Source organism: Aricia agestis, chromosome 6 (assembly GCF_905147365.1).
Source record: "Aricia agestis chromosome 6, ilAriAges1.1, whole genome shotgun sequence".
Taxonomy (NCBI): Eukaryota; Metazoa; Arthropoda; class Insecta; order Lepidoptera; family Lycaenidae; genus Aricia; species Aricia agestis.
Window position 1 is genome coordinate 13,487,746 of NC_056411.1, and position 27,980 is coordinate 13,515,725.

At 37.2% G+C, this 27,980-nt stretch overlaps 1 protein-coding gene across 1 annotated transcript; it reads left to right on the plus strand.

Annotated features, from left to right (window-relative positions):
- The first annotated feature begins 265 nt into the window (after positions 1 to 265).
- On the plus strand, positions 266 to 26,990 carry LOC121727918 (elongation of very long chain fatty acids protein AAEL008004-like). The gene is made up of 7 exons (XM_042115976.1): positions 266 to 330; positions 8,882 to 8,956; positions 10,709 to 10,899; positions 14,996 to 15,136; positions 19,511 to 19,616; positions 21,693 to 21,826; positions 26,813 to 26,990. Exons 2-7 carry the CDS (start codon positions 8,896 to 8,898, stop codon positions 26,978 to 26,980), a joined length of 801 nt encoding a protein of 266 aa, XP_041971910.1. The 5' UTR covers positions 266 to 330; positions 8,882 to 8,895; the 3' UTR covers positions 26,981 to 26,990.
- The last annotated feature ends 990 nt before the right edge of the window (positions 26,991 to 27,980 follow it).

A 27,980-nucleotide genomic window follows, 5' to 3' on the forward strand; every position in this document is an offset into this window, starting at 1 on the left:
CTGGCAAGTGTGAGACAACTGTTGCAAATTGTGTGGTAGAGAGCGCGCCGGTCGAGCGATACAGTAGAGTTCGTTAGTAGGTACCTAAATAATTTTAAGTATTTGAATAATTTATATGGGGCAGCAAGCGGAAAAGGCACGATACCTATTGTTTTACAATGAATTAACAAAAATACCAATTAAACTCGCAGTCATTATGAGGCAAACCCTCTGAAAATTTACCCGAGTTCGTGATTTAAAGGTTATGCTTTTACCTGCAATCTCAAGATTGCAGCTAGCCGGGGCGGACGCGCGCACGCCGCTCGGAAAACCACGTCAAATTTTCAAAAGGTTAGTGAGCACTTAAGTAATCAAGCGACACAGTGTTGAATTTACCTTTAATTTCTACAATTTCGTTAGCCGTGAAGTTAATTTAGATATTTTTGATTAATCGTAATTTTTAAATTATTTACCTCTATCAATAGCCAATGCCAATGACTTTTCTCAAAAATGAATAAGTAAATATAAAAAACACAGCGATAATTGAAATATCCAGGCACCTAAATATTACATTTACGTATGTGTAAAACGTAAGGAATTTTTTTGCATGCATAAATATTAAAATGTTTACAGTAGTCGGCACTTTTTTATTAAGCGCGAAATAGTTTTAAGGTATACCTAATCGTAGATAAACTAGTGCAGACTGCAGGTTTATGTAGTGTTTTGTGATTTGTCTACTGTTACTTATTGAACTCAAATCAATCTAGAAGAAAAATCTTTTATCTAGAATACAAATATTTTTCTATGTACATTATCGAGAATAGAAAAACAATTATCTAAAGTCGATGTGGATATATTATAGATAGATAAAGAGCGACACGTTTAGGGCTCGTTGTAAATGAATACATTTGAATTTATGTAATACTGATAGAACTGACATTTTGGCCTTTGATGATACGTTTCGAGGGCAACGAACCTAGCCTAGTACCTATTGGACTTCGTCAAATAGAGTGGGAATAACAAACTGAAGGGTTTTTCTAGTCTTCATCGGTGAATCATCTTTATGGGTAGAATTCGGCGTGACACGACTTGTGTTGTTTTTTCGGCTATTGAATATTGATACTGGTGGTGCGAATTGTGAGGCAATAACATGTTAGTCTCGTAAGCAACAACATAGTCAATCTAGTCGAGGGGACCTAAGACCATTTTTTCCAACCGCTTACTAAATATAGCGTCTAGCGGCCATTATTATTTTTCATCAATGCTTAGATATTCTCTGAGTCTCTATGGCCTTATGATTAAGGCGAGAAACAAACGCTGGTTACATTTTTATAAGATACTTGTCTCTTTATGACCCGCTAGGTGACACGCGTTGGGGTGCCTTTGGTTAAAAATTAAAACGTCAGTTGTATTATAACTTCAAACTTAAAAGGCTTTAATTAACTTACTACTCAAGACCTAAAAACGATTACTGAACACTGTACCTTCTCGTCACAAAATATCCTCTCGAGTGCAGTGCGATGTGCGCGTCTAAAGGTCTACCACTAGGGCTGGTTTCTTTTCCTGTGGACAGCATAATTGTTTATTGAAATGTTTACAATAAGTAAATTAGCCCATACATGATACACGAATGCTTAACAGCGTCCAAATAGACGTAGCCGTCAAGCCCCAAGCGGTCACCGGCGACCGCGATAATAATTGAATAGAATTGTGTCTGGTTTTCCCACGATCGAGGTAATAATAATAATAGCGAAGCAAATAGGAAACCTGACGGAAATCGGCAGAAGGGTCAAGAGACATAAAGCGGTAGGACCACGTAGGACCGGAGGCCGTGGCTAGTGGATTTGATCCTAAAAAAGGTTAACAGCCTGCTTTATTTTTAAATCGCCCGGCCCTGCTCTTGAATCGATGCATGTATTATAAAATCCTTATTATTATAAATGCAAAAATGTGTTGTCTGTCTGTTACTTCTTTACGCTCAAGCGACTGAGTCTATTTATGGTATGGACTTTGAGAGACGGGGAAGTATATAGGATTATTCGTAAAAACTAAAAACTAGAGATGCACCGATCATGACTTTGGCCGACTAGCCGACTAGCCGACTAGTCAATTAGTCGGCTGCAAAGAAGCCGACTAATCGGCCGACTAGTCGGCCAAGCCGATCATGGTTTCGAAAGTTTCCGTAACGCTTTTTACTGCTGTTGCACACGCCACCTGCAAACGTGTCGAATCGTGTTAAGTACCTATGTTTACTTCGCGTACGTTACCTTATTTTGTTTAGCTATGATACAGTTGATGGTTTTCATTAAATATTTCATGTAAGTACAGGAAATCTCATTTTAATAATACATACTTAATTTGTTGTTAAAATTATATTTACAAAAATAATTTCTTTACTAGTAAGTAATTACAGCAACACTTCATTTAATTTTAAAATGTGTTTAATTTTAAAATGTACAGAAATAGATGAGATTTAGACGAATTCTGAAAAAGGCACTATTATAGAGTAATAGTTATTTAATACTTTTTAGTTCATATTATTATTGTTTTTACCTTGGAAGTCGGTTTCAATTTTTTGTTAAAAATAATAATTGTGCGATCGAATCTGCGGCGCCCATACAGTCGGCATGGCGCGACCATGCCGACTGTATGGGCGCCGCAGACTCGATCGCACAAAAAGTCTGTCGTCTGCGATCTTCCTTACTCCTAACATACTGCGGCTCCATTGCTCTTTGGCTTTTAATATTTTTTGGCAGTATAATATTTTTATATTTAACAAATGTACCCGAAAGCGAGGAATAATCTTACAAAATAGCATTCAAAACTCTTAATGAAACAAAAATTATGGTAGAAATGGCCAATGGGCAATGGCTTTGTTCAGCTGAGCTAAATTTACGAATTATTATAAATTTTACTAGTGCTATTGACAGCTTATTAATTTGTTAGTTGTTACCTATGCGTTATCTGGTGCAGCAGTGGTGCATACTATAAGTAATCATATTATTATCAAAATATTATAATTTATAAGTACATAAGTACATATTATTATATTTTGGAAGATTCATAAAGTTTCATTTTTACAATATCACAATGTATTTTATTAATTGGTAGATAAACAAAATTGCAAGTGACTATAAGCGAATAAATAATTAAATTAATAATTTTCGTGACTATATAATTGGTATAATTTTTTGTTACGTAATTCTCCTGCGGTTTGTTTGGCGAAACAATAAAATAATCTGTGTTGAGATGTTGTGATCTTGACTTTCTTGATTTCGAAAGATTTCGTGTTATTTTCGTTAAGGTGACGCCGCGTTAAAGTAAAATACCGCGTTGGATATGTCTTAGATTGCTTGTTTTCTATGAGAGACCGGCCTCTTATAGAAAACAAGAAATAAAACGGCAAGAAATGGAAAGGGCGTAAGCGACAAAATGGTTTTTGTCGCGTAATTTAAAAACCATAAATATATTTCATATAAGCTATGGGCAAATTAAAGTGTATGCTTGAACCAATCTATGTATAAATTTTGGAAGCTTGAATCACTCTCCTCTGTTGGCAAAATTAGAATCCATTTTTACAGAGGTCTTTTATTATATCCCTTTTTTTACAGAGGTACATATTTCTAATAATTATTATTAAACTGTCTAAATGAGCTGAACCGATTAATATAGAGGAAACAAACCACTGTTCGCAAAATATGTACCTATATTATCGTTATCGTAGACGCAAGAGAACATCCCGTAATTATGTTCTCTTGCGTCTACATAGTTGAGGTCGAACATCACTCAGTACCTATAATAGGTCTACGGTCTACCAGAATCTGATGGCAAATTTTGATGGCAGATTTTCAAAAAATATCCTTGATTATTGGATAAATATTTATACGTGGGAGAGCCAATATGCTTCGGCACGAATAGGCCGGCTCGACCGGAGAAATACCACGTTCTTCTTCAAGAAACAGCGCTTGCGCTGTGTTTCGCCGAGTGAGTGAGTTTACCGGAGGCCCAATCCCCTACACTATTCCCTTCCCTACCCTCCCCTATTCCCTTTCCTTCCCTACCCCCCCCTATTACCCTATTCCCTCTTAAAAGGTCGGCAACGCACTTGCAGCTCTTCTGATGCTGCGAGTGTCCATGGGCGACGGAAGTTGCTTTCCATCAGGTGACCCGTTTGCTCGTTTGCCCCCTTAATTCATAAAAAAAGGATCAAAATGTTTTATTCCAATTACCCCGGTATTGCTAGAGTCAATTTAATTTCTCACTTTTTGCCATCAGATTCTGGTAGACCTATAGCTGCTATTAGGGCATCGAAACCCGGCCCATATTTCAAAACCCGGGTTTTCGGGTTTTTGTTAAATGAAAAACCGGGAACCCGGGTTTTTCGGGTCTTTTCGGGTTTTTTTTTTTAAATTCAAATATTAACAATGCGAAAATACGTTACATATGATTTTCTGCGATTGCCAGCACCTACCCAGTTAAATACTATTTAAATACCATTGTTTCGGGTCACATCACTGCCCAACCAAGTCTCGGGTAAACGCCAAACGGGCACGGCCGTATCATACTTTTATTGAGGCGACTATTTTAACCTCTTCTATATTACTGATCTTATCAAAGCTTAAAAATATAGATTTTCGGGCTAAAATTACATGTTAGAACAAGCTTTACCCCCAAATACATGTATTATTAAAATGTAATTTGCATTTTGTGAAATATATAAAATCTATCTCGAATTTTTGAAGACAGTAAATTGAAGAATAAACTTTAGTATAAAACGTATGCCAGCTCTATATTTATTTAATCTATCTTTATTTAATCTTTACATTTTTACTGCTGATTGTCAAATTATTAATAATTATTTACTTTTTAATACTCAATTTTTCTGCCATAGTTTTTACCTTAAATTGCTTTTTTGCCAAGCCGATTGTTCTTTGCAATTTAAGTTAATTTTCTAACTTACTGGAAAATCCCTCAAAAAAATTTGTCGTTGTTTGTTCTAGTCTATTGTGACAGAATTCATGTCAGATAACCATTTATTTGACCAGACTAGACCACTCGGCAAATGCTTTTTATTAGTTTGGAAGCTAAACCATGGTGTCATGGTGCAACACACAAGACATTGTATCTGGTGGTGGTGCTGATAACAACCCCGGCTCGTATTTCATCTGGGTTCACTAAAACACTGTATTAATAATTCCGCAGTGACTAGTGAGTATGCCATCCACGGCCGGATATAGAAAGATCATTCATCCTATGTGTTTTTTTTAATTATTAAAATTTGGGGCATTCTATGGACTGTTCGTCCATATTCTTTTTTTGTTATTTTATTATTTATAGACTATAATACATACATATAATAAATAAATATATATTTATTGTTTTATAAATTACATAATAATAAGATTAATGTTTTGAACGGTGAGGTCCCAGTCGGTGTGGCGGCCAGTAGATCCGACATTTTACGATTTCCTTAGATTTTATGCTGCTCCACCCTTTGCCTTCCTATTATGTGTTACTATCATCAGTCTCCGAAGCTCATGAAAAGCAATCTGCCGCATTTACCAGACTGTAATGTTGGAATACAAAATGGTTTCACATCATAAGAACCAACTTGATGGAAACTCCTCTGGCTGGTTGTCGGTTTCTAGGGGCTGCTTTCCTGGAGCCATTTTACTGGTTGCATTGTCTTAATATTGGGTTAATTTAATTAGATTATTTCAAATTAGGGCTAGTCCACAGTTATCTGATACGATTATGATTCATGACTATTGCGAATATATAACAAATAACGACAAAAAGCTTTAAGAGGGTTTTTAGTAAGTTAGACGAGTAACGACTACTCGTATAAAATAGACTTTAAATTGCAAAGAAGACTGGGCCCCATACCATATCTAGGCACAAAAATGTATTTTAGGTAAAAATCAATTAGTACTAGCTAAAAGCCGAGCTTTGAGGCTCGCTTCGTTTTTTGCCGAGGTAGTAAAAACAGTTTTTTTTTATATTTTAATAGTAACCAAACCTTGAGTAACCGATAATAACACATCTACATAATATAAACAAACTTTACTATATTAAAACACAAATTAATAGGCGTGGTACTTTTTCCGTATGTTTCGGGTTTCGGTAAAGTGTACCACAAAATGCTCATGTAGGATATAATAGAACTCACTTCAAAATTCCTGATAGGTTTTAGATATTCTTTCATAGATACTTTATGGGTGTATTTTATCAGCAACGGTCGATCCAAGTTACAACGTTTTGTTACCAACTAGCGACTGACTTGCCCATTATCAAAAGTCTAAGGATCAGAGAAGTTGATTCCTAGGCCGATGGAGGACCTATATAATAGTTTGGTCGCGTTACGTCAAACCTATCCGACAGATCACAATCAACATTGAATTGACATGATCCGACCAAATGACGTTGGTCTGTCAACTGCCTAGGAATCAATTTCCTCAGTGGTACTTTCAGCAGACTTAGAACTCTTGGAAGCTGTTTTCTTTTGACATTGTTCTCTTTATTTCGTAAGCCTTTAATCACAAAATGAAGAAAACTGTGGTCAGTCACTGAATGTTGATTGAAAAGTATTATACTTCTATGAGATTTGAAAACTTTTTGCGATGGATAGGTTGCTTGAAGAGACTTTGCTTTTCTACATTGAATAGTTTTAGTAGAATGTTCAAAATAAAAGTAAATATTTTTGTGACAATTACTCTGTGATGCTCTAAAAATGAAACTTTTACTTTAAAATATTATATTTTGTTTAATTATGAATAATAGAAATAATTAAATCTATACTAATGTTATAAATATAAAGAAAAAAAAACCCGAAAAGCTCGAAAAACCCGGTTTCCATTTTTGAAGAGCGGGTTTTTTCGTGGGCCCAAAAACCCGGGTTAAACCCGGGTTTTCTCGGGTTTTCGAGTTTCGGGAAAACTCGGTCTCGATGCCCTAGCTGCTATAATACCTACTTTACTGTACTCCACGAAACATGGCGATATGATCCTTCATCTTTGATGGCGATAGCGGTCATTGACTCCCTGTCAAAAATTTATCATTTTTTATACAAAGTCGCGATTGGCAACATCTGACACTCCACTGTCAATCGCGGTTTATATTATAGAAAATGACAAGTTTTTGACAGGGAGTTAATGTCAGCTACCGCCATGTTTCGCCGAGTACAGTATAGTAGTTAGGTAGATGTGTATGCAGACCGTATGTGATATTATTATATAGGCACATCTATATAATAATATAGATGTGCCTGGGAGTACTGCAATGTGGATGATCGCTGGAAGAGTTGTGGTAGGTTCTATCGTACCCGCAACTCTGCCTTAAGCGATGAGTGGAGCACCATGGGGTTTTAGCGGGCAGACTACGCAGGAGTCCCACATACCCCGACCGATATCCCCAATTTGCCGGGGATGCGTAAAGCATTTCCCCATGTTTTTTTTTAATGAAATAAGGGGGCAAACGAGCAAACGGGTCACCTGATGGAAAGCAACTTCCGTCGCCCATGGACACTCGCAGCATCAGAAGAGCTGCAAGTGCGTTGCCGGCCTTTTAATAGGGAATAGGGTAATAGGGGAGGGTAGGGAAGGAAAGGGAATTGGGGAGGGTAGGGAAGGGAATAGGGTAGGGGATTGGGCCTCCGGTAAACTCACTCACTCGGCGAAACACAGCGCTAGCGCTGTTTCACGCCGGTTTTCTGTGAGAACGTGGTATTTCTTCGGTCGAGCCGGCCCATTCGTGCCGAAGCATGGCTCTCCCACGTATGTTAAAAAAAGGGTAATGGTAAAGTACTGCAAGGAGATCTTTACCATTCCAATTTCCAGTGAATGAATCTTTTGGGTCGATAAAATAAAGTGTTAGGAAAAACAAGTGATTTTAAGTTATTTATGATTTAACTGCATTATATTATTCACTACATTATGAATTATTTAAGTGCATTTTACTCTACCCTGTTGACAAAATTTTAATTGAGTTTCGTGGATTTAACTAATGACCCTCACATTGACATGAATACCTTCAAGTATAAAGTTACCTACTTATTAATATTTTTATATTGCATTTTATTGATTTAAATGCACCTTGCGAAAACTCTGTTCCGCATTGTGTCACTCGAGCATTTTGGAGTTAGCGTGAAATGTTGTTTTTGAAAGTAAAAGAAAAACGTCCCTTTTCGTTTAATACTTATTTAATGATTAACAATTTAACAAGTTTTTATTACAATGCTTAGAAGTCTATAGCTACTAGGTGGTCCACCTTAGTCGGGCGAAACCCGAGATTATTAGGTGTCAAGTTAATAGTTATAGTTATAACTTATAACTTAGTCCGGCTATAGGCGGACCGCAAGTTGCAGTCGGGACTCGAGACGGACTGCTCTAGAGAATGAACTGCTCGAGCTGTCCGTGTATTGCGGAATAAGCTGATGTGAATTTAGTATGAAAACTGCCGTGCGGCGACAGACTGCAAGATGCGGTCCGTCTATGGCCGGCCTTATACCTATGTACTTTATGCAACAATTTTCTAATATTGTCATATTCGAATGCAATGCTATATTAATATGATATTACTATGCTACACTATAATAAATAATCTTAATCACCGAACGAATTTATTAGAAAAATCTTAGCAATTAGCACAGCGTATTTGTATTTACCCGACGTCACGTTTTAAACCTCAGCCAATTTCACCAACGTCTGTTAGTGTTAACAGTGGTGTTGTTTATGTACAGATTGTTAACGTCACGTGGTCTACGTGACGTGAACAATCTCTTAGGATATGACCCTAGTCGCAATTCATTCCCGTGCAGTTTCGATAGCGGAGAGATGTACAGACATTGACTTAGTTAACGAAACTGGCGTATGCATTTTGACTGAACACTCTTTAATATTTTCAGGTGCATCAGACGAGATGGGGTCGCTGGTGAGAGGAGTGATCGACTACTACAACTACGTGAACGATGACTTAGCAGGTACACAAACTACACAATCGCTTACAGTTTAATGTGTAGGAATTCAATACATTTGGCATTTTAAGTGGGGTCAGAGGGTGGAAAACGGTTCATTGTATTCTGAGACTTCAAACGAAATTTACGAATGCATCCTAATTATTGTAAACAAATAAAATGCAAATCTAATTAATTGGTATAATCTGTGGAATAATGTTACCAACACCTCGGTTCTTATTAAATATACTAATAGTATATTATAATAATAATAATAGCTACCACACCGGTTTCGGTGACGGTGGCCGGTTTCATTGAAACGCAGGAGTAATTTTATAGTGCCCAAGTGTGTGCGCAGTACACAAGAGCACTCTCTATTCCTTTACTCTCATAACCCAGTGGGACGGAAGACCGACACGACCGGCGAGAGATCAGGCGCAGGACCGACTTTTTACACGCCCATCCACGCATGGATCATCTTACTTGTCAGACAATCAGGTGATCAGCCTGCATTGTCTTAACCAAACTTGGAAATAACATGTTTCCAACGCGGGAATCGAACCCACGACCTCCGAGTCAAGAGCCGCGCTCTGTACCACCAGACCACGGAGGCGTAATACTAATAGTAATTTAAAAAAAGTTACAATAAAGTAATTTAAAGAAAAATCATAAATTAACATCAGTATAAGCTTGATGTTTATCTAGTGCTAGTCCAGCGAGAAATCCAGTGAGCCTAGTAATAACTACTCGACCTGTCGTAGATGGTAATTTTTAGAATAAAAAATAAATAGATTGATAATAATGAGTCACGAATAGTCACGATCTCTCTATTACTGTGCGTACGGCTACTATCAGAGAATGTGGTGAGCCGCAGTCCGCAATAGATGAAGCGACATGAATTATGTAAAAATGTAACATGTTTTGTTGTTAATTCAAATAAAATTCGGTTTTAATAATAATTATTTCCGCGCCCTCAATTGTTCCCGAAATAGTTGCATACATTGGAATAAAATATATTAAATAGAGTTTCGAGGTTTAAGGTATACATAGACAGAAGTTTATACAATCAGCACTTACTTCACAAGGCCTTGTGAATTAAGTACTGCCTTGTGAAGTATATTATATTATCCCTCCAAAAACATTTCATGTAAAATATTGACAAGACGACCACATCATACGGTTTTCCCTGTGAAAAAGATAATATTAGGTTTAATGTAGAGCCAAGTTTTTGAATTTATACGGCCTAACTCTACCGACCCTAACTTCAACAAATTCTACATAACCGCGAAAGTTATAAGTTGTTGTTTGTGTTCAGTACACTTAGATTACATACCCAGCTTTCTAGCACTTCAGGAAGTAGACAAACACTTTGATAATCATCGGTGTATCAGTGAGTGTGTCAGTGACAAAATCGGTTTAATATTTTAGACATCAATAAAATCTAAAGTATGAGAGCTATTCAATTGAGACTTTATATGTTTAATGAGACTATTATTGACATCATATCCTTAGAATATGAACTATCTGACACATCGGAAACCAACTCTATGAGGATTCGAAAAAACGAAAGACAAAGTAGGTAGTGCCCAACCTTGCGCTTCGCTTGGCCCGTCTTTGCAGATAATCTCCCTGGCTCTTGACTCGGAGTCGTGGGTTCGATTCCGCGTTGCAATGGTAATTTCATAGATAGGAGATAACAAATCACTAGAGGTTCTAGTATGTTTAATGATTAAAATAAATATACTTATTACTCATGCCTATATAAATACTTTTTTACAGACCCAAGAACGAAAAAGTTCCTATTCTGCACATCACCGCTGCCAATTCTAGTGATAATTTTCCTGTACCACCGGTTTGTGAAGTCATGGGGCCCCGCGTTCATGGAGAACCGACCAGCGTTCAACCTGAAGAAAATCATCATAGTATACAACATCATACAAGTGTTCCTAGCTCTATTATTAACTTATCAGGTGGGTGAATATAATGCTAGGTGCCTAGCTATACTTAAGAGTTAGGCACAATTTCACCAACATCTGTTAGTGTTAACAGCAAATTAAAAATGTCTTCTCTTTCATTCATATGAAAAACGAAAGAGGTAACGTGACACTAATTCGAGCATTAACTTTAACAGTGATTGATGAAATTGGGCCTTAGATACTTATTATTATAAATGCGAAAGTGTAGGTACTGTCCGTCTGTCAGCCTCTGTCTCTACCTCTTCACGCTTAAACCGCTTGATCATTTGAAAAAAATTACGTAAAACCGGCCAAGCGCCTGTCGTGCCACGCGCAATATAGGGTTCCGTAGTACCGCTAGTTTTTGATAAGTTTTTTTAGTTGATCGACTATTACTTAATAACTTTTGAAGTCTTCTTAGCCGTGATTATTTTCCTTTTAAATTCAGCATATTTGCTACTCCCGTGAATTTTTTCACATTTCCAGAAGCAACTGTTTAGCTGGTAGAAGGGGGGGACACTGGACTCTAATGATTTTTTCCACTTTAAAACTTCATATTTGAAAATGATCTTTGAATACTCATAATATTTAAAAAAAAACTTATCCAACGACACCCCACACGGGCTGGGCTGGACGCAAAAAAAAATCATCCCCGTTTGATGTGTAGGGGAGGTACCATAAAAAAAATATTTTTTAAAGATTTTATGTACCATTTTGTCGGGATCATTAATATTATGTGCATTCATGCCGAATTGCAGCGTTGTAGGTCCTATAGTCTCTGAGCAAAACCGCGGACAGATAGACGGACGGACAGACCGAAACTATAAGGGTTGACTACGGAATCCTAAAAAGGGTACTTCGAGTCCCCGGACATGGGACAATTTTTGTCCCAGAAAAGTGTTGGTACTGTTCATGAAGAACAGAATATGTTCTTCATCTTCTTAAACTAATATATTATTACATCTTATCCTACTAATATTATAAAGGCGAAAGTTTGTTTGGATATATGGATGTATGGATGTGTGGATGTGTGGATGTATGGATGTTAGTTTCGGTTTCGGTTTCGTGAGAAGTATTCTAAGCATATGCTACCAACAAGTAAGATTTTGCACCGAGGTATACCTGGTATACCGTGGTTCGGAAGGTGCTGAGAGAACTCCTGATTCTTTATAGATACAAGTTTGGGTGTTTCGGCGTTGTTTTAAGAACAGAAAGCATATGCTACTATGCAAATTACATTCATCATCATCATCATCATCATCACTACCATATTATACCATTTCATAGTCTTTTAGATCAAGACTCGAGTTTGTCAAGCGATAATTAAAAAAAATCTATACCTACCTAATATTATAAACCTGAAGAGTATGTTTGCTTGAACGCGTCAATCTCAAGAACTACAGATCCGATTTAAAAACTTATCTCAGTGTTAGATAGATCATTTATCGACGAAGACTATAGGCTATATTATATTATCACGCTAAGACTAATACGACCGAAGAAACTCAGGAAAATGTGGGAAAAACGGGGGAAATATTTTTTATGGGAAAATGTACGGTTTCTGTAAAATTCCTAATTTAAGCGGGCGAAGCCGCGCGGGATCTATCTAGAGATATCTAGTCTTATATATAAAATGCTCGTGTCACAATGTTAGTTACCCTATTCTTCCGAAACAGTTTTAAAATCAGTTTTACCAAATTTTATATGCATACCTATTCAGTAGGTCTGAGAATCGGCTACTGGGTACTTTTATATTGATAATTGTATTAATTGTTGAATAAATTATAATAATAAACTATTACAACTCGAGACTGACGGCGACCATTGTTTGTGCGACGGGATAGCGACGCGATGGACGTTGCCATGGTAACATACTTATTTAGTCACTTCAATAAAATAATATGGGCGAAATACTTTATATGGCAAAACAACGTTTGCCGGGACAGCTAGTAGATATTATATAATATATTAGTTTCGTATGAAAGATAACTTTAGTCAGTAGACAACTATATAATAGTAATAATATTAGTAGTGCCGTTCAGCTGTTCAAAGTCAATAATTTTACAGTTTCAATGAGTTTAAAGAACTCGAAAATCTTCGTAGTATAAAGAGATACTTACCAATAAGTGAAGTCTGTAGGTAAATACAGAATGAAGTTCGGTCTCGTTGTACGTAGACTGTCATGCATTGCAGTGACAACTCATTGCTATTTGGACTGTACGAATCTTTACATTTTCTTGGGCTTTGTATTCTCTACTTTTATGATGGTTAATAAAGCCCTCGTATGTGTGTAGAGTTCACAGATATTTAGCACTGTACTGTTACATATTAATTACATTGTTTAAATCCCATTATAATTGTTGTATGAGTAACATTGCTACATACCTGAGAAAAACAATTATTATTGGTATGTCATTCATACTCTGTTGATGATACGTGCAGTTTAAGGTATCCATACTAATATACTAATATTATAAATGCGAAAGTGTGTCTGTCTGTCTGTCTGTCTGTCTGTCTGTCTGTCTGTCCGTCTGTCTGTCTGTTACCTCTTCACGCCCAAACCGCTGAACCGATTTTTCTGAATTTTGGCATGGAGATACTTTGAGTACCGGGAAAGGATATAGGATACTTTTTGTCCCGGAAAAATGTACGGTTTCCGCGCGATAAACGAGTTTTGGCGCAACGGAGTTGCGGGCGTCATCTAGTATTATAATAAACGTGGGATTTTTATCGCAATATTTTCGATATCATTTTCCTCTTTTGAAATTTTATGCTCTCGCTGCGTCGATAAAGGCACAATGAAAACATAATCAGAATCCAATTTCCCGGTAGAGCTTGACTCTTGAATCCAGCTGTGGCTGGAATCGAACCCTGCACGATCTCCTGAGTGAAAAAAATTAAATTAAATTAAGAAAAGGTTTTTTTTTTAATTTCTTAATTTAATTTTATTTCATTCTTTTTAAACTTGTGTTGGTTATAGTGCAGAATAATTCCTATCAACAGGATCATATTATATCCCAATGAATACCATCTAGGAATGTCCTTTTGGATGAGGCCGTCAATATGAGTCCAAACATGAAACCTCCACTTTGGGTTCATATGGAGCTCGGCTCCTTAGAATCCAGGTGATGCTGCAGCAGCAGCATGCAAAAATTTATTGGTTATCTATGTCTTACTAATTGTAGCAATTAAAATGAGCCCAAACACGAAACCATTTGCTCTAAGTTGGTGAGGAGTTGGGTATCCTATTGATTACCAGGTGATGCTGCAGCACCACGTCAACTTTCCAGTTTCCATTAATTTGTAAATATTCATAAATGTCAGACAGACAGACAGACCGACAGACGGACACGTCAAACTTATAACACCCCTCTTTTTTGTCGGGGGTTAAAAAGGAAAGTTGGACGATGTTTTTGGATATTTTCGTCTAATGAAATATTAAGTGTTATGTTACATAATATTATGACGCCTCCATGGTCCAGTGGTTAAGAGCGTGGCTCTTGACTCGGAGGTCGTGGGTTCGATTCCCGCGTTGGAAACATGTTATTTTCAAGTTTGGTTAAGACAATGCAGGCTGATCACCTGATTGTCTGACAAGTAAGATGATCCATGCGTGGATGGGCATGTAAAAAGTCGGTCCTGCGCCTGATCTCTCGCCAGTCATGTCTGTCTTCCGTCCCACTGGGTTATGAGAGTAAAGGAATAGAGAGTGCTCTTGTGTACTGCGCATACACTTGGGTACTATAAAATTACTCCTGCGTACCTGGCTTGGTTTCAATGAAACCGGCCACCGTCACCGAAACCGGTGTGTCTATTATTATTATGTTACATATCCATCATAATATTAAAATTGGGAAAGTGTGTCTGTCTGTCTTTCTGTCTGTCTATATTCTGTCTGTTATCTCTTCACGCGAAAAACCACTGAACCAATGTCCAATTTTGCTTAAAGGCATTGAAATATTTTGAGTCCCGGGAAAGGACATATGATACTTTTCATCCTGGAAATATGTACGGTTCACGCGCAGTTAACGAGTTTGGCGCAATGGAGTAGCGGGCGTGTGGATGTCTCATGGAGTCTTAAATATGAACAAGTATTGTAATGTAATTTCAGTGTTTATCGAAGCTTTACCTCCCCGGCCACTACAGTATTTGGTGTCAGAAGATGAACTACGAGGACAACGACACGGAGCGGCTCGTCATCAACTACGTGTGGCTCTACTACATCGTCAAAATCATCGACTTAATAGACACGGTAAGTTCACTTGACTACCTATCTCCTAAACAATGCATATAGAAAAAAAACGTGTGGCACTCGTGGACTGCCGCGGTACACGCATAATATGTCTAGTCGCACGCACACAAACGCCGTGTCTGGCTAACTAAAACGATGTAAGACGATACACGGCTTTCAACGCAGCATCACTGTACCGATCGGAGTGGGTGGTGTTAGGATCATTTTCGTTACGGAATTTCTTGATTCGGTCGCCGCGATCAAAGCCCGCGATTGCAACACCGCAAGGACAAAATTCAGCTGTTTGATGCCCGTTTCTCTAAACATAAGGGTCAGTTCACATTGCAAGGTGACGAGGCGATGTTATTCAATAACAAGAGCCTTATCAAACCGCCTGCGATCTTGTGATCGCTCAAGCCTCGACTCTCCGCGACCGTTTTACTCTGGTTCACAAGTGCCATTTTCCTCAAACCCAGCTGGCCTTGTACCATAAAACTGTTTTGAGACTCAAATAATCGGACGAAAATGCTGCGTCCTACTCTAACAAACGTGAAATGACGTTGTTAGAGCAGGACGCGGCATTCTCGTCCGATTGTTTGAGTCTCAAACCAGTAGGCCTACTATGAAACTGTTTTGAGACTCAAACAATCTGACGAGAATGCCGCGTCCTACTCTAACAAACGTGAAATGACGTTGTTAGAGCAGGACGCGGCATTCTCGTCCGATTGTTTGAGTCTCAAACCAGTAGGCCTACTATGAAACTGTTTTGAGACTCAAACAATGTGACGAGAATGCCGCGTCCTACTCTAACAAACGTGAAATGACGTTGTTAGAGCAGGACGCGGCATTCTCGTCCGATTGTTTGAGTCTCAAACCAGTAGGCCTACTATGAAACTGTTTTGAGACTCAAACAATCTGACGAGAATGCCGCGTCCTACTCTAACAAACGTGAAATGACGTTGTTAGAGCAGGATGCGGCATTCTCGTCCGATTGTTTGAGTCTCAAACCAGTAGGCCTACTATGAAACTGTTTTGAGACTCAAACAATCTGACGAGAATGCCGCGTCCTACTCTAACAAACGGGGAATGGGGATTGTCCATTTTTTTTTTAATTTTGCTCATTACAAAAACATTTCGAGGAATAAGGTCAGTGATCGTTTTTCTGTATATAAACGAAAAAAATACCCATTAGTTACTTATATTTTTGAACAAATATGTTTAACCTTTGTTTGACCTTCAAGGGCGTTAAATTAGCAATAAATTCGACCAACATTACGTTTCGAACTTTTGGTAAGCTTCTCGTATCAGCTTTCACATAATGAGAACTTGCATTTGACGAACCAGCCGTTATAAATAAGATTGAAAGGAAAAAACATACTGCAGAGGTCAATTATTGACCGCCAATGATGACGTCAGAGCGAAACTTTAAAAATTTATTGAGAAAAAACTAGCCAATGAATTTCAAAATTATTTAATTTATATTCTTAAAATACCCTATTTTAACGAAAAAAAAAGTACATCTGATTTTTTTTGGACAATGCCCATTACGTTGTTAGAGCAGGACGCGGCATTCTCGTCCGATTGTTTGAGTCTCAAAACGGTTTTGTAGTAGCCCTACAGATCTCGACCGAAAATTCGGAATACCACCTAGAAAATTCTACCAAAATTCCAAGAGGGGCTGAAAAAAAATCGGCCAAGTGCGTGTTGCACTCACGCACGAAGGGTTCCAGGGTTCATTATGGAGCAAAAATAAAAAAAAATGTGTTTTTTGTATGAGAGCCCCCTTTAATTATTTATTTTATTTAAATTTTATTATCAAATTATTAAAGTATAAAAACAGCTGATTTACATTTAAAGTGCCTACCTATTGTCATCACTGATACCGACAAAAAATGTTTGAAAAATCACGTTTGTTGTATGGGAGCCGCCCTTAAATATTTAATTTATTTTTAGTATTTGTTGTTATAGCGGCAACAGAAATACATATTCTGTGAAAATTTCAACTCTCTAGCTATTACCGTTCTTGAGTTAAGAGCTCACCTGACTCTAAAAATCAAACATCGTCCTTCTCTCTTCACACTCACGCCCGTCTTTCATATGCCAGGTGAAAAAGGACGGCGCGGAATCATCGCCGAGTTAGTTTTACTTGAATAAAAGACGAACTATAATGATTATGAAAAAAGTGTTTTGAGCAAATTTAGGTTTTATCAATACCTTTTTAGATATTAAAAAATATTAAAGAAAAGACAGCAAACTTCGAAGATCCAAGCAAAAATGTGTCAAAAACAAGGTTTTTTGTAAAAGAGAAACTATCGAGCATTTTTTGAGTAATCGTGTTTTTGTCTTGAGCATTTAATCTTTATGAACTGAAGTTACTTGTGTCAAAAAATCAGTTTTCTAGACCTTACAGATTTTGAGATCTAGGTTAAAGTATGTAGTCAAGTTAGGGTCATATGCGCTCTTAAGTACAGCCTGGAGACAGAGGGACAGACGGACAGACGGACAGACATCGAAGTCTCAGTAATAGGGTCCCGTTTTTACACTTTGGGTACGGAACCCTAAAAACAAAAGTTATAAACAATATTGGAGTAAACAAAAAACCGACCAAGTGCGTGTCGGGCCACGCGCAATATAGGGTTCCGTATTACCGCTAGTTTTTGATAATTTTTGTATGGTCATCATGAATGTACATTTATTACGTGTTTTACACTACTAACAACAATTATCGGTTCCATTCAAAGGAGTTTGAACAAAAAGTTCCTTTATACTTCGCCGAATACATTTTGTTAGTTGATCGACTATTACTGAATAACTTTTGAAGTCTTCCTGATGAAGAATGAAATTAGAATATAGAAGAAAGAAAGTAAACTTTATTTGGTAAAACAATACATAAAATATTACAAAGAAATAAGAATATATCAAAACTATTAGTCACAACGCTGATTTTCAGTAAGCGCCTTGAAATATTATAGCTTATAACAATACATTATAATATGAGCTATTATCTGTGTTGGGTTTACAGTATGTTAGCGACAATATTTTACATTTCAAGAGCTATTAACTATGTTGGATTTGCATTTTGTTAAACGGCGCTTTTTTGTTCCTTCAGAAGGTAATTGCGCAGATTACGTTTAAACGAGATAATTGTTAAGCAGTTTCTGATAAGGGGAGGATTTCGTAGCCATATATTTAAAGCTATCGCGGAAAGCAGATTTACTAAATGACGGGTCAGATCCGAATTTCGGACATCTCGCTTGGAAAAATTTAATTTCCCGTATCTAGGTAAGTAATCAGGTCGATGAGATTTAATTACGCCATATAATAAAGAGGCAAAATGAAGTGTTCGTCGGTTTTCCATTTTGAGAATATTCGCTTTGTTGATGAAGGGGGTGATGTGGGCTCGGCGAGGAACTGGGAAACAGAAGCGAGCGCATGCATTTTGAATACGTTGAAGAAGACTTTTGCTTTCCGAGAGAATACGACCAGCGATAACAGTGTCGGCATAGTTTAATTTGGATGGTATTAATGTTTCACTAAGAATGAATGAACATAGAAATAGAATGAATGATGAATGAAGAGACGGACAGACAGACGGACAGACGGACGGACAGACCGAAACTAGATATAAGGGTTCATTGTTGACTACCGAACCCTAAAAAATCGACACAAAGGCACGTTTGACGTTATGTCAGTTGTTACAAAAAAAAGAACTACGTAAGCACAGTAGGTATGTAACACCTCATAAAGCACTAAACTATTTAAATAATTCCTTGCTTTTTTACTACATAAAAATAATGAAAGGAATAAATTTATTTTATGACTGGCCTCGTTCATTTAAAGATTCAGAAGTTATATTGTTTTACTACATAAGAAAAAGTTAATTAAAAATATATATAAAAATATATATCTTATAATATTAATGTTATTAATGTTTTAAAATATTCATAGTTACGGCTATAAATATAAAAAATCGCTACTTAAAATTAGCATTTTTATACGGTAGGTATACAAAAATACTATAGTGAGTGTCATAGGCGTACCCAGGTAGGAGCAGGGGGGGTGGAAGATAAAATAAACGTCAATTTTCCTAGCAAGTGGGAATTAAAAATGTGTTACCTACTCTCAAACTCTAAATTTTCACGTTTTTTTGTTTCAATATACCAGACCGACTATCTTCTCGAAACAGGTATGCTGCCGCTCCCCCCAAGCTGGGTACGCCCATGGTGAGTGTGGTAAAGTGCGCCTTCCCGGCAAGTACGCCGTCTTTTGCCACACTCACTATAATATTATGTTTTTTTTAAATACGTAATCGGGGAGTGGATCAAATTCTCCATGCCAAATTCCATTACACGCAACCGGACAGGTAAATAAAATGTTGTAATTAATGATTTGCAGATATTCTTCGTGCTGCGGAAGAAGTTCACGCACGTGTCGTTCCTGCACGTGTACCACCACATCGGCATGTGCATACTCGGGTACATCGGCACCAAATACGTACCAGGTACCACGCACCCAGCGACACTCAATATATTTTGTCCAGATTCAGAGCCCAATGGACGACGGTATGCAAATGCCAAAATAATACCATGGTTTTCTGATGTCTACGTCCAGTTCAAAATGCCTCAGTAGTCAGTACTCAACTCAGTACCCTATAATAGCCCAGTTCAAAGTAGAATCCATCGTCTATCGGCAGGAAAATCTTGTCATAAATTTCGCCGAGTTGCATTAAAAAGCGTAACCTACTTGAATTTGTCAACTTAACACCAATTTTTCTTGTCTCGTGAGGACGGCCCACAATTTTTGTCGGTTTGTCTGGCGGGCAGCGACAACTGTACATGCAATTATTGTCAAATTACATGCATTTGCCCATTTTCCCTAAACGATGACTCGCCCACTCTCGGAACAAACGGAACAACTTAATAGCACCTCTTTTTGTGTATTGCTCATCGTCGATATAAAAAATCGGTCAAGTGCTAGTTGAGCTCTATAGAGCAAAAATAATTAAGTACTAATTATTAACTTTTTTTAAATTTCATTATTAATTAATTATTATTATTAAAGTATGACTACAACTGAGCATTTATGAACATTTCAAGTGCCTATACCTGTTGTCATTATTGATATCGAGCAAAATAAATCACGTTTGTCGTATAATTGGGGAGCCAATTATACGACAAACGTGAAACGTACTTTGATAACAAATACTAAAACAAAAATGTATGGATTTTTGTTTTAGTATTTGTTATCAAAGCGGCAACAGATACACAATCTGTAAAAAAATCAGAAGTCCTGCAATTATAGCGGTTCTTGAGATACAGCCTAGAGACAGATAGACGAACAGACAGACTGATCAGTTTTACGCTTTGGGTACGGAACTCTAATTACATACAATTTTCCACATTCAAATTGGTGTGTTTTATTAATTTGTAGTCACCAAATACGGAGCTAAATCCTCGATTCTAAACTCAATTACTTTGTCAGGCATCATAATGCAAAATATTTAATTTAAATCCAAATTTTCCAGCAGTAAGCGAGCTGATGATGATGGACTATTGCTCAGAACACACTCGATCATGTCAGCCGTTTGGATGCTACGATGTCACGACATTGACACACACGGACACAGTCAGACACGTCAACATTTTAACACTCCGCTTTTTTGTAGGGGCTGAAAAACAATAGTCTCCATTCCGTGCATCCCCCATGCCATATTGGGGAAGGACATACCTATTTAAATGAAGTCAAAAACGGCGTTTATTATGATAGCGGCGTTAATAGGTCTACCAGGATCGATGGCAAAAAGTGAGAAAATAAATCTCTAGCAATACTGGGGTAGTTGGAATAAAATATTTTGATCCTTTTTTTTTCCTTATAGCGGCTGATTCTGAGTGTGAAACATGCAAATGTAAAAATTTATCCAATGATCAAGGATATATTTTTTTGAAAATCTGACATCCAAATTTGCCATCAGATCCTGGTAGACCGTAGACCTATAATAAAAATTATTATTGACGTACGTCAAGCCTATTCACCGTGGTTTTATGCCATGCATCGTGCATGACCTTGGCGGGACGTACGTCAGGATGGACGGTGAATAAAACGCTTAAGGCTTTGTCGACATCTGTGTCATGATCGCGTATCAGATCTCCGTCGCGTAGTATCGAAGCGTATTATGATCGCTAGAATTGTACGCGATGATCGCGATCATTTTGCGTCCACACTAGCGATCATGATACGCTGGAGATCTGCTACGCGATGGAGATCTGCTACGCGATCATGATATAGATGTGGACAAAGCCTTACGGTGCGTCCACATTTGTATCATTTGCGCGATCAGATCTCCGATCAGATCTCCGTCGCGTATCATCGATACGCGTATTTTGATACGTCCCGATCGCTATTAAACGCTTATCTGTACGTGTCGTATGAAATACACACATGATCGGCAGAATGATAGGATAGACTATAATACGCATACTTGATACGGCGCGCCGCGCGATGATCGCGACGGAGATCTGATCGTGCAAATGATACAAATGTGGACGCACCCTTAGAGGAGCAAAATGTGTGTTTGCAGGGGGCCACGGCACGATGCTGGGCTGCATCAACTCGATAGTGCACGCGGTGATGTACAGCTACTACCTGGTGTCCATCGTGCGGCCCGACTGGGTGCGGGTCTGGTGGAAGAAGTACATCACGCAGCTGCAGATTGTAAGTTCATAAAAAAAACTCCCAAAATGTCCTTTAAAATATCGGAAAATGTCTAGGGTTTTTCGACAGTTCATTCAACAGCGGTCATTCAACTTTTGGTCGGTTATAAGTAGTAATAATAATAATAATAATAGCTCCCACACCGGTTTCGGTGACGGTGGCCGGTTTCATTGAAACCAGGCCAGCTACGCAGGAGTAATTTTATAGTGCCCAGGTGTGTGCGCAGTACACAAGAGCACTCTCTGTTCCTTTGCTCTCATAACCCAGTGGGACGGAAGACCGTCAGACAATCAGGTGATCAGCCTGCATTGACCTAACCAAACTTGGAAATAACATGTTTCCAACGCGGGAATCGAACCCACGACCTCCGAGTCAAGAGCCGCGCTCTATACCACTAGACCACGGAGGCGTTATAAGTAGTTAGTGTTTAACGTCAAAAAATCTTAAAAACTACTGTCGAAGAACCTCAGAAACCACAGGAGTGAGGGTGAGAGTGAGAGTGAGAGAGGAAGTGTTAGGTACACTACTTTCCTGTGTTAAGAGGAAACGCTATTAATACTGTTTTTCCATACAAACGTATTCCCCAAATTTCTCCCTGGACAATGCGTCTAGACAAATATATTTTTATACAATATTGGGATCTGTTAAAGCTATGCCTCTACGTTCGATTTTTTCTAAACCTATACATATTATAAAACAAAGTCACTTTTTTTCCCTCATGTCCCTTTGTTCCCTTTAATTTTTAAAACTAGGCCACGGATTTTTATGCGGTTTACTTTAATACTTAGATAGGGTGATTCAAGAGGAAGGTTATAGGTATAATAACATTCATTAAATGATGGAGAAATACTGTTATTGTTGGGGTTTCTAATGTTATGTCGTAAATAATTAGGTAAGTTTTTTTCTGCTTACAATGCAAACGCAGGCTGAACCCTACGAGATTTATCAAAATAATGTACCAAGTATTGTACACATTGAAAAGGTCTACATAAAACTCCGCGATGGTATAATATGTCTATCTCTTATGGATATCCCACAATAACATTTTTTTGTCATTTTCTTTTTACGACAAATAATGGCTAATTTTCGAAGCAATTTTAATAAATACAGCATTAATCCTTATCCAATTAAATAACTTAAATACATTGTTCATTTAAATGAATATTTTCGAAGATATTACAGATTTAAAATTGCGGGAAGTAGCTTTTGCGGCGGTACCGACCTATGAGGGCCACGGGTAGTAATAATAAATACAAGTAAAAAAACTGCTGAATTGATTTCAATCATTTTTTCAGTTGCTATAATATATTTTATACCCGATGCGAAGCCGGGGCGGGTCGCTAGTTTACTAATAAATAAAAAATCCCTACAAAAATCGCAAAAAATGAATGCCTGTACCCCGCCAATCCACCGACCATAAAACAAATTTGAAAGATCTTTAAGATAAAATAAAAACATAGATACATAGACTCACTCTTCCTGAAGATATTTATAAAAATAATAATTAGATAGGCTCTATTTTGAAGGAGGAATCAGAGAACTACGTTACCTCGATTTACTGTATCTGTCTTTATCACAATACACGTGCAGGCGCAGGGTGAAGCGTGATGGCAATAGTTTCTTCGTTTAAATTCTACTGCACCCGCGTTCCCTCTTAACACTTAAGTTGCAGGCTTTAGGGCGTAGGTATATTTTTCAATGTCTATAAGTGCCAAACGAGCACAAGAAAAAAACATTTTTGCCTCCAAACTTTTTCTACTTAGCTTGCTACGCCAGTATTTTATATAAGGCTCTGTTAGAACAGCACAGCTTGCAGGTCGACAGATATACCTATACATACTTAATTAGAAGAAAATACTGAGCTTAGTAACGTACATTAATTATCCAAAGAAAAAAAAATACAATAAGTATAATATTGTATCAATATTTCAACAAGTAGAGCCTTAAATGCGTTGATATCTTTTACTCCAACACAAATTTATTCCTGCAATTATTGGGCCTTTTATTATTTTCTTGGTTTTGGTAACTACTTTATTTTAGTCTTAGGCTTACTCATATTATATCATAATGTAAAGAATTCAGCCGAAAATAACAAATATATATACCATAGTTAAAGATTACCACATAGTTACAATGAAACGTTATCAGGGTGGGTACCATATTCCATAAAAGGTATATTATGATATTAATTATTATCTATCGCGTATTCCTCCGTTCTAATGTGCACTTATGCAATATTATGTCAAATTTACTGACCTCTATCTTATAATACGCGTATTATAATAGAGGTCAGTGGTCAGATTAGCATGTATGCCAGAGTATTTTCTTTTTAAAGTCAGAGAAAAAAAATTGAGAGCCAATTTGTCGATAAAATATTATGCCATTTATATACATTAAGGCTTAGGCCAAAACAGTCAAATGTGTGTTTTGTAGTGACGCTCCCGCAGTCGCGTGGTCGCGTAGGTTTGTTCAAACCTTAAAGGATCGGATACCGGCGTCAGGACTCAGGACACATTATACAGGGTTACCTCGTAAGTCGACCTAGATCCTTTAAGGGGCTATAATTTAGATCATTTCTGACTGATTTGACTATGAAACACCCTATCCTAAATCCAATGGTTTTCGAGATAAACTAATTTTAAGTATTTTTCATAAAAAGTCCATTTTTTGCCTTTTGTTGTATCTCCTTTTTGTAATCTGAGGCTCTGGTATGTTTGTTTATACGTTTTATTTTAGAAGATAAATTGCTTTATCCATTACAATAAAAAAAAAATACAATTGCAGAATAAAATGAGTCGTAAAAGATGGAGAAAAGTGAAAAATCAAACAAGAAAAAAACCTAAGATGTGTCTTTCTTTAAGCGATACTTAAAAAAAATCTATGGAAGTCTGTTTGCAGATGAGCTTAAAAACATCTCCGTTTTGTCAGCTATCCAAAAAGGTATAACATTATAGGGTAATAGCAGTTTTTATTACAAAAAACTCAGATGATAGCCTCCCCGGGCATTGAAATAAAAATATTAGTTAGTTCTAAAAATTAAACAAAAAAATGTAAACAGTAAATATTTATTAAATTTTGTTTTTACAGTTCATTTTCTACGTGTCCGCCTCTGTTTCGGACACAAATTCGCATTCTTTTTCTTAAAGCACTTTTAACTACTCCAGTTGTTAGTGTAGTTCGCATTTTATCGGCTGCATCAATAATCTTTTGGCGTAAAACTTCTACACTCGTTATGGGATTGGGGTCGTCATACACCAAAGTCTTCATGTGTCCCCATACGTAATAGTCCATGGGGGTTAAGTCGGGACTTCTGGCTGGCCATGGTGTAGGTCCACCTCTCCCAATCCACTTATTGGGATACGTCGTATCTAGCAATTGTCGGACTGATCTTCGGTAATGTGCAGGACAACCGTCGTGTTGAAACCACATATTTTGGGTGATTTCCGCCGGTAAGTCCTGCAATAGTTGTGGTAATTCTTCAGTCAAAAAGTTTTCATATGTTTCTCCATTTAAATTTTCGGGTAGAAAATATGGGCCAATTAAATGGTTACAAACTATACCCATCCACACATTCAAACTAAATCGCCTCTGGGATCCCTTTGCTCTTTTCTTTTTTGGATTTCCGTCTGCCTTTGAGGCCCAATAGTGAGCATTGTGGTAATTTGTTATACCATCTTTGTCAAATTTGGACTCATCAGTCCACAAAATGCGTTTAAAAAAATTTGGGTCTTCTAAATCGGCATGCAGCATAAATCTGCAGAAATCCAATCTCCTCACAGGATCGCCTTCTTCGATGACTTGTACGGGCGTGTAATGGTATGGGTATAAGCCAGCTGTATGGACGGTGGACCACACTTTCCACTGCGAGCATCCAAGATCTCGGGCAACAACACTCGTTGTTGTAGTTGGATCTGATCTAAATCGTTGTACTATATCGTTATCTTGTTCGTCGTCATCATTAACACGTGGACGACCCAGGTCAGACCGTCGTCTTGAAACTGAACCAGTCTCTCTAATTCGTCGGTAAACTCCATCAAACACACTGACATCTGGGGCGCGGCGGTTAGGAAACCGTCGTGTGTATTCGGCACGAGCTCTTGATGATACACCATCGCAATATCCGTAACACAATAACATGTCAGCATATTCCTCGTTCGTATAGGCCGCCATTTTCAACAGTTCCAAATCAGAAGCACAAAACAAAGTCCACAAAGCAAGCACAGGTAGTCACGAAGATAAAACGGGATCAGTCCAGAAATACAAGCCGAGTCAAAAAACAGAGAGAGCACAGAGCAAGAATCGCATCTACCACGGACGAATCGCATGAGCAGACTAAGCTAAATCTTTTGTTTAGTCATCCAAACTCCAAAGTAACTCAAACTATCTTTTTTCTCACTCCCACATACACAAAACGTATCTCATCTCGCTCGCACGTATCCTATTTCAAACAAGGATACTTAACAAAAGACCGGAATTTTTGCTACCTGTGGGCCTTTTAACAAAGTTTTTTTTATGAGGTTTTGATGTTACCCTATAATGTTATACCTTTTTGGATAGCTGACAAAATGGAGATGTTTTTAAGCTTATCTGCAAACAGACTTCCATAGATTTTTTTTAAGTATCGCTTAAAGAAAGACACATCTTAGGTTTTATTTTTGTTTGATTTTTCACTTTTCACCATCTTTTACGACTCATTTTATTCTGAAATTGTATTTTTTTTATTGTTATGGATAGAGCAATTCATTTTCTAAAATAAAACGTATAAACAAACATACCAGAGCCTCAGAATAAAAAAAGGAGATACAACAAAAGGCAAAAAATAGACTGTTTATGAAAAATACTTAAAATTAGATTATCTCGAAAACCATTGGATTTAGGATAGGGTGTTTCATAGTCAAATCAGTCAGAAATTATCTTAACTATAGCCCCTTAAAGGATCTAGGTCGACTTACGAGGTAACCCTGTATAACCGTGTTACCGTTTCAGCTGCAGTTCGTGCTGCTGATCCTGCACTTCGGGCACGTGATCTTCGAGCCGTCGTGCGAGTACCCCAAGTGGGTGTCGCTGGTCTTCCTGCCCCACAACATCTTCATCCTCTTCCTCTTCTCCGACTTCTACGTCAAGGAGTACATCCTCAAGAAGAAGAAGAAGTGACATGTAGCTTAAGATAATTTAAATATTTATGTATTAACTCTTGTAATAAATATTTTTTGTACAGTCGTTTCTTTTATTTTAAGTATTTTTTAAATTTTTATATAAAACTAGAGATCGCCCAATGGTCGAAATTCGACCTTAGTTTCAACGACATTAGGACTCTACCTATATTTTTAAACGACTTCCAAAAAGGTGGAGGTTATAATATTATGTTCGTCTGTTAATATATTTTTTTGTATGTTCAACCATAACTTCGCCGTTTGTGGACCGATTTTCATGATTCTTTTGTTGTTGTTCAAGGTTGAATCCGAGTTTGGTACCATGTTCTCAAAAGTAGTAATGATGGGATCCATGAGGAATCGAGGGCATTCCTTGAAATTTGTATGGAAACATATAGTGATTTCGATTTTTTCTGAAGAATTCAAGGTAAATGCTACAAAAAAGTAAGACTTTGCACCAGGTTATACCCTAGATCCGAAGGTACCGAACAGAACTTTTGAATTTGATTGATCATCATCATCATAACCATAATTATTCCATGGGTCATCACATTATGACCCAATTATTTGTACTTTTCGTGATATTTTGCATCGAAGCAGATGTTTTTGATGATTATTTCGCTGTTTGTGGACCGATTTTCCTAAATTCATTCAGCACTTTATATATTATAAAATGATTCTTATTGTCATAATTTATAAGTTTATAATGTATGAGTAATAGAAATTCTGGCTCTTCAGTAAGAAAAAACTAAAAAAACAGACATATCTTTTTATGCGCTGCTAATTAAAGAAGTTTTTTCTATTTTATAATGAACGAATAAAAGGACATGTCATCAATAACTCTATATAGTTATTGATGACATGTCCTTTTATTATGGACCTATGTCCATAATGAAAAATTCTAATATAATGTGATTAATAGTTTTCAAAAGTCTACACATTTCAGTATCAATGTATTCATTAATTCTGTTTTCACTAAAGGGTAAAACAAAAACATCATT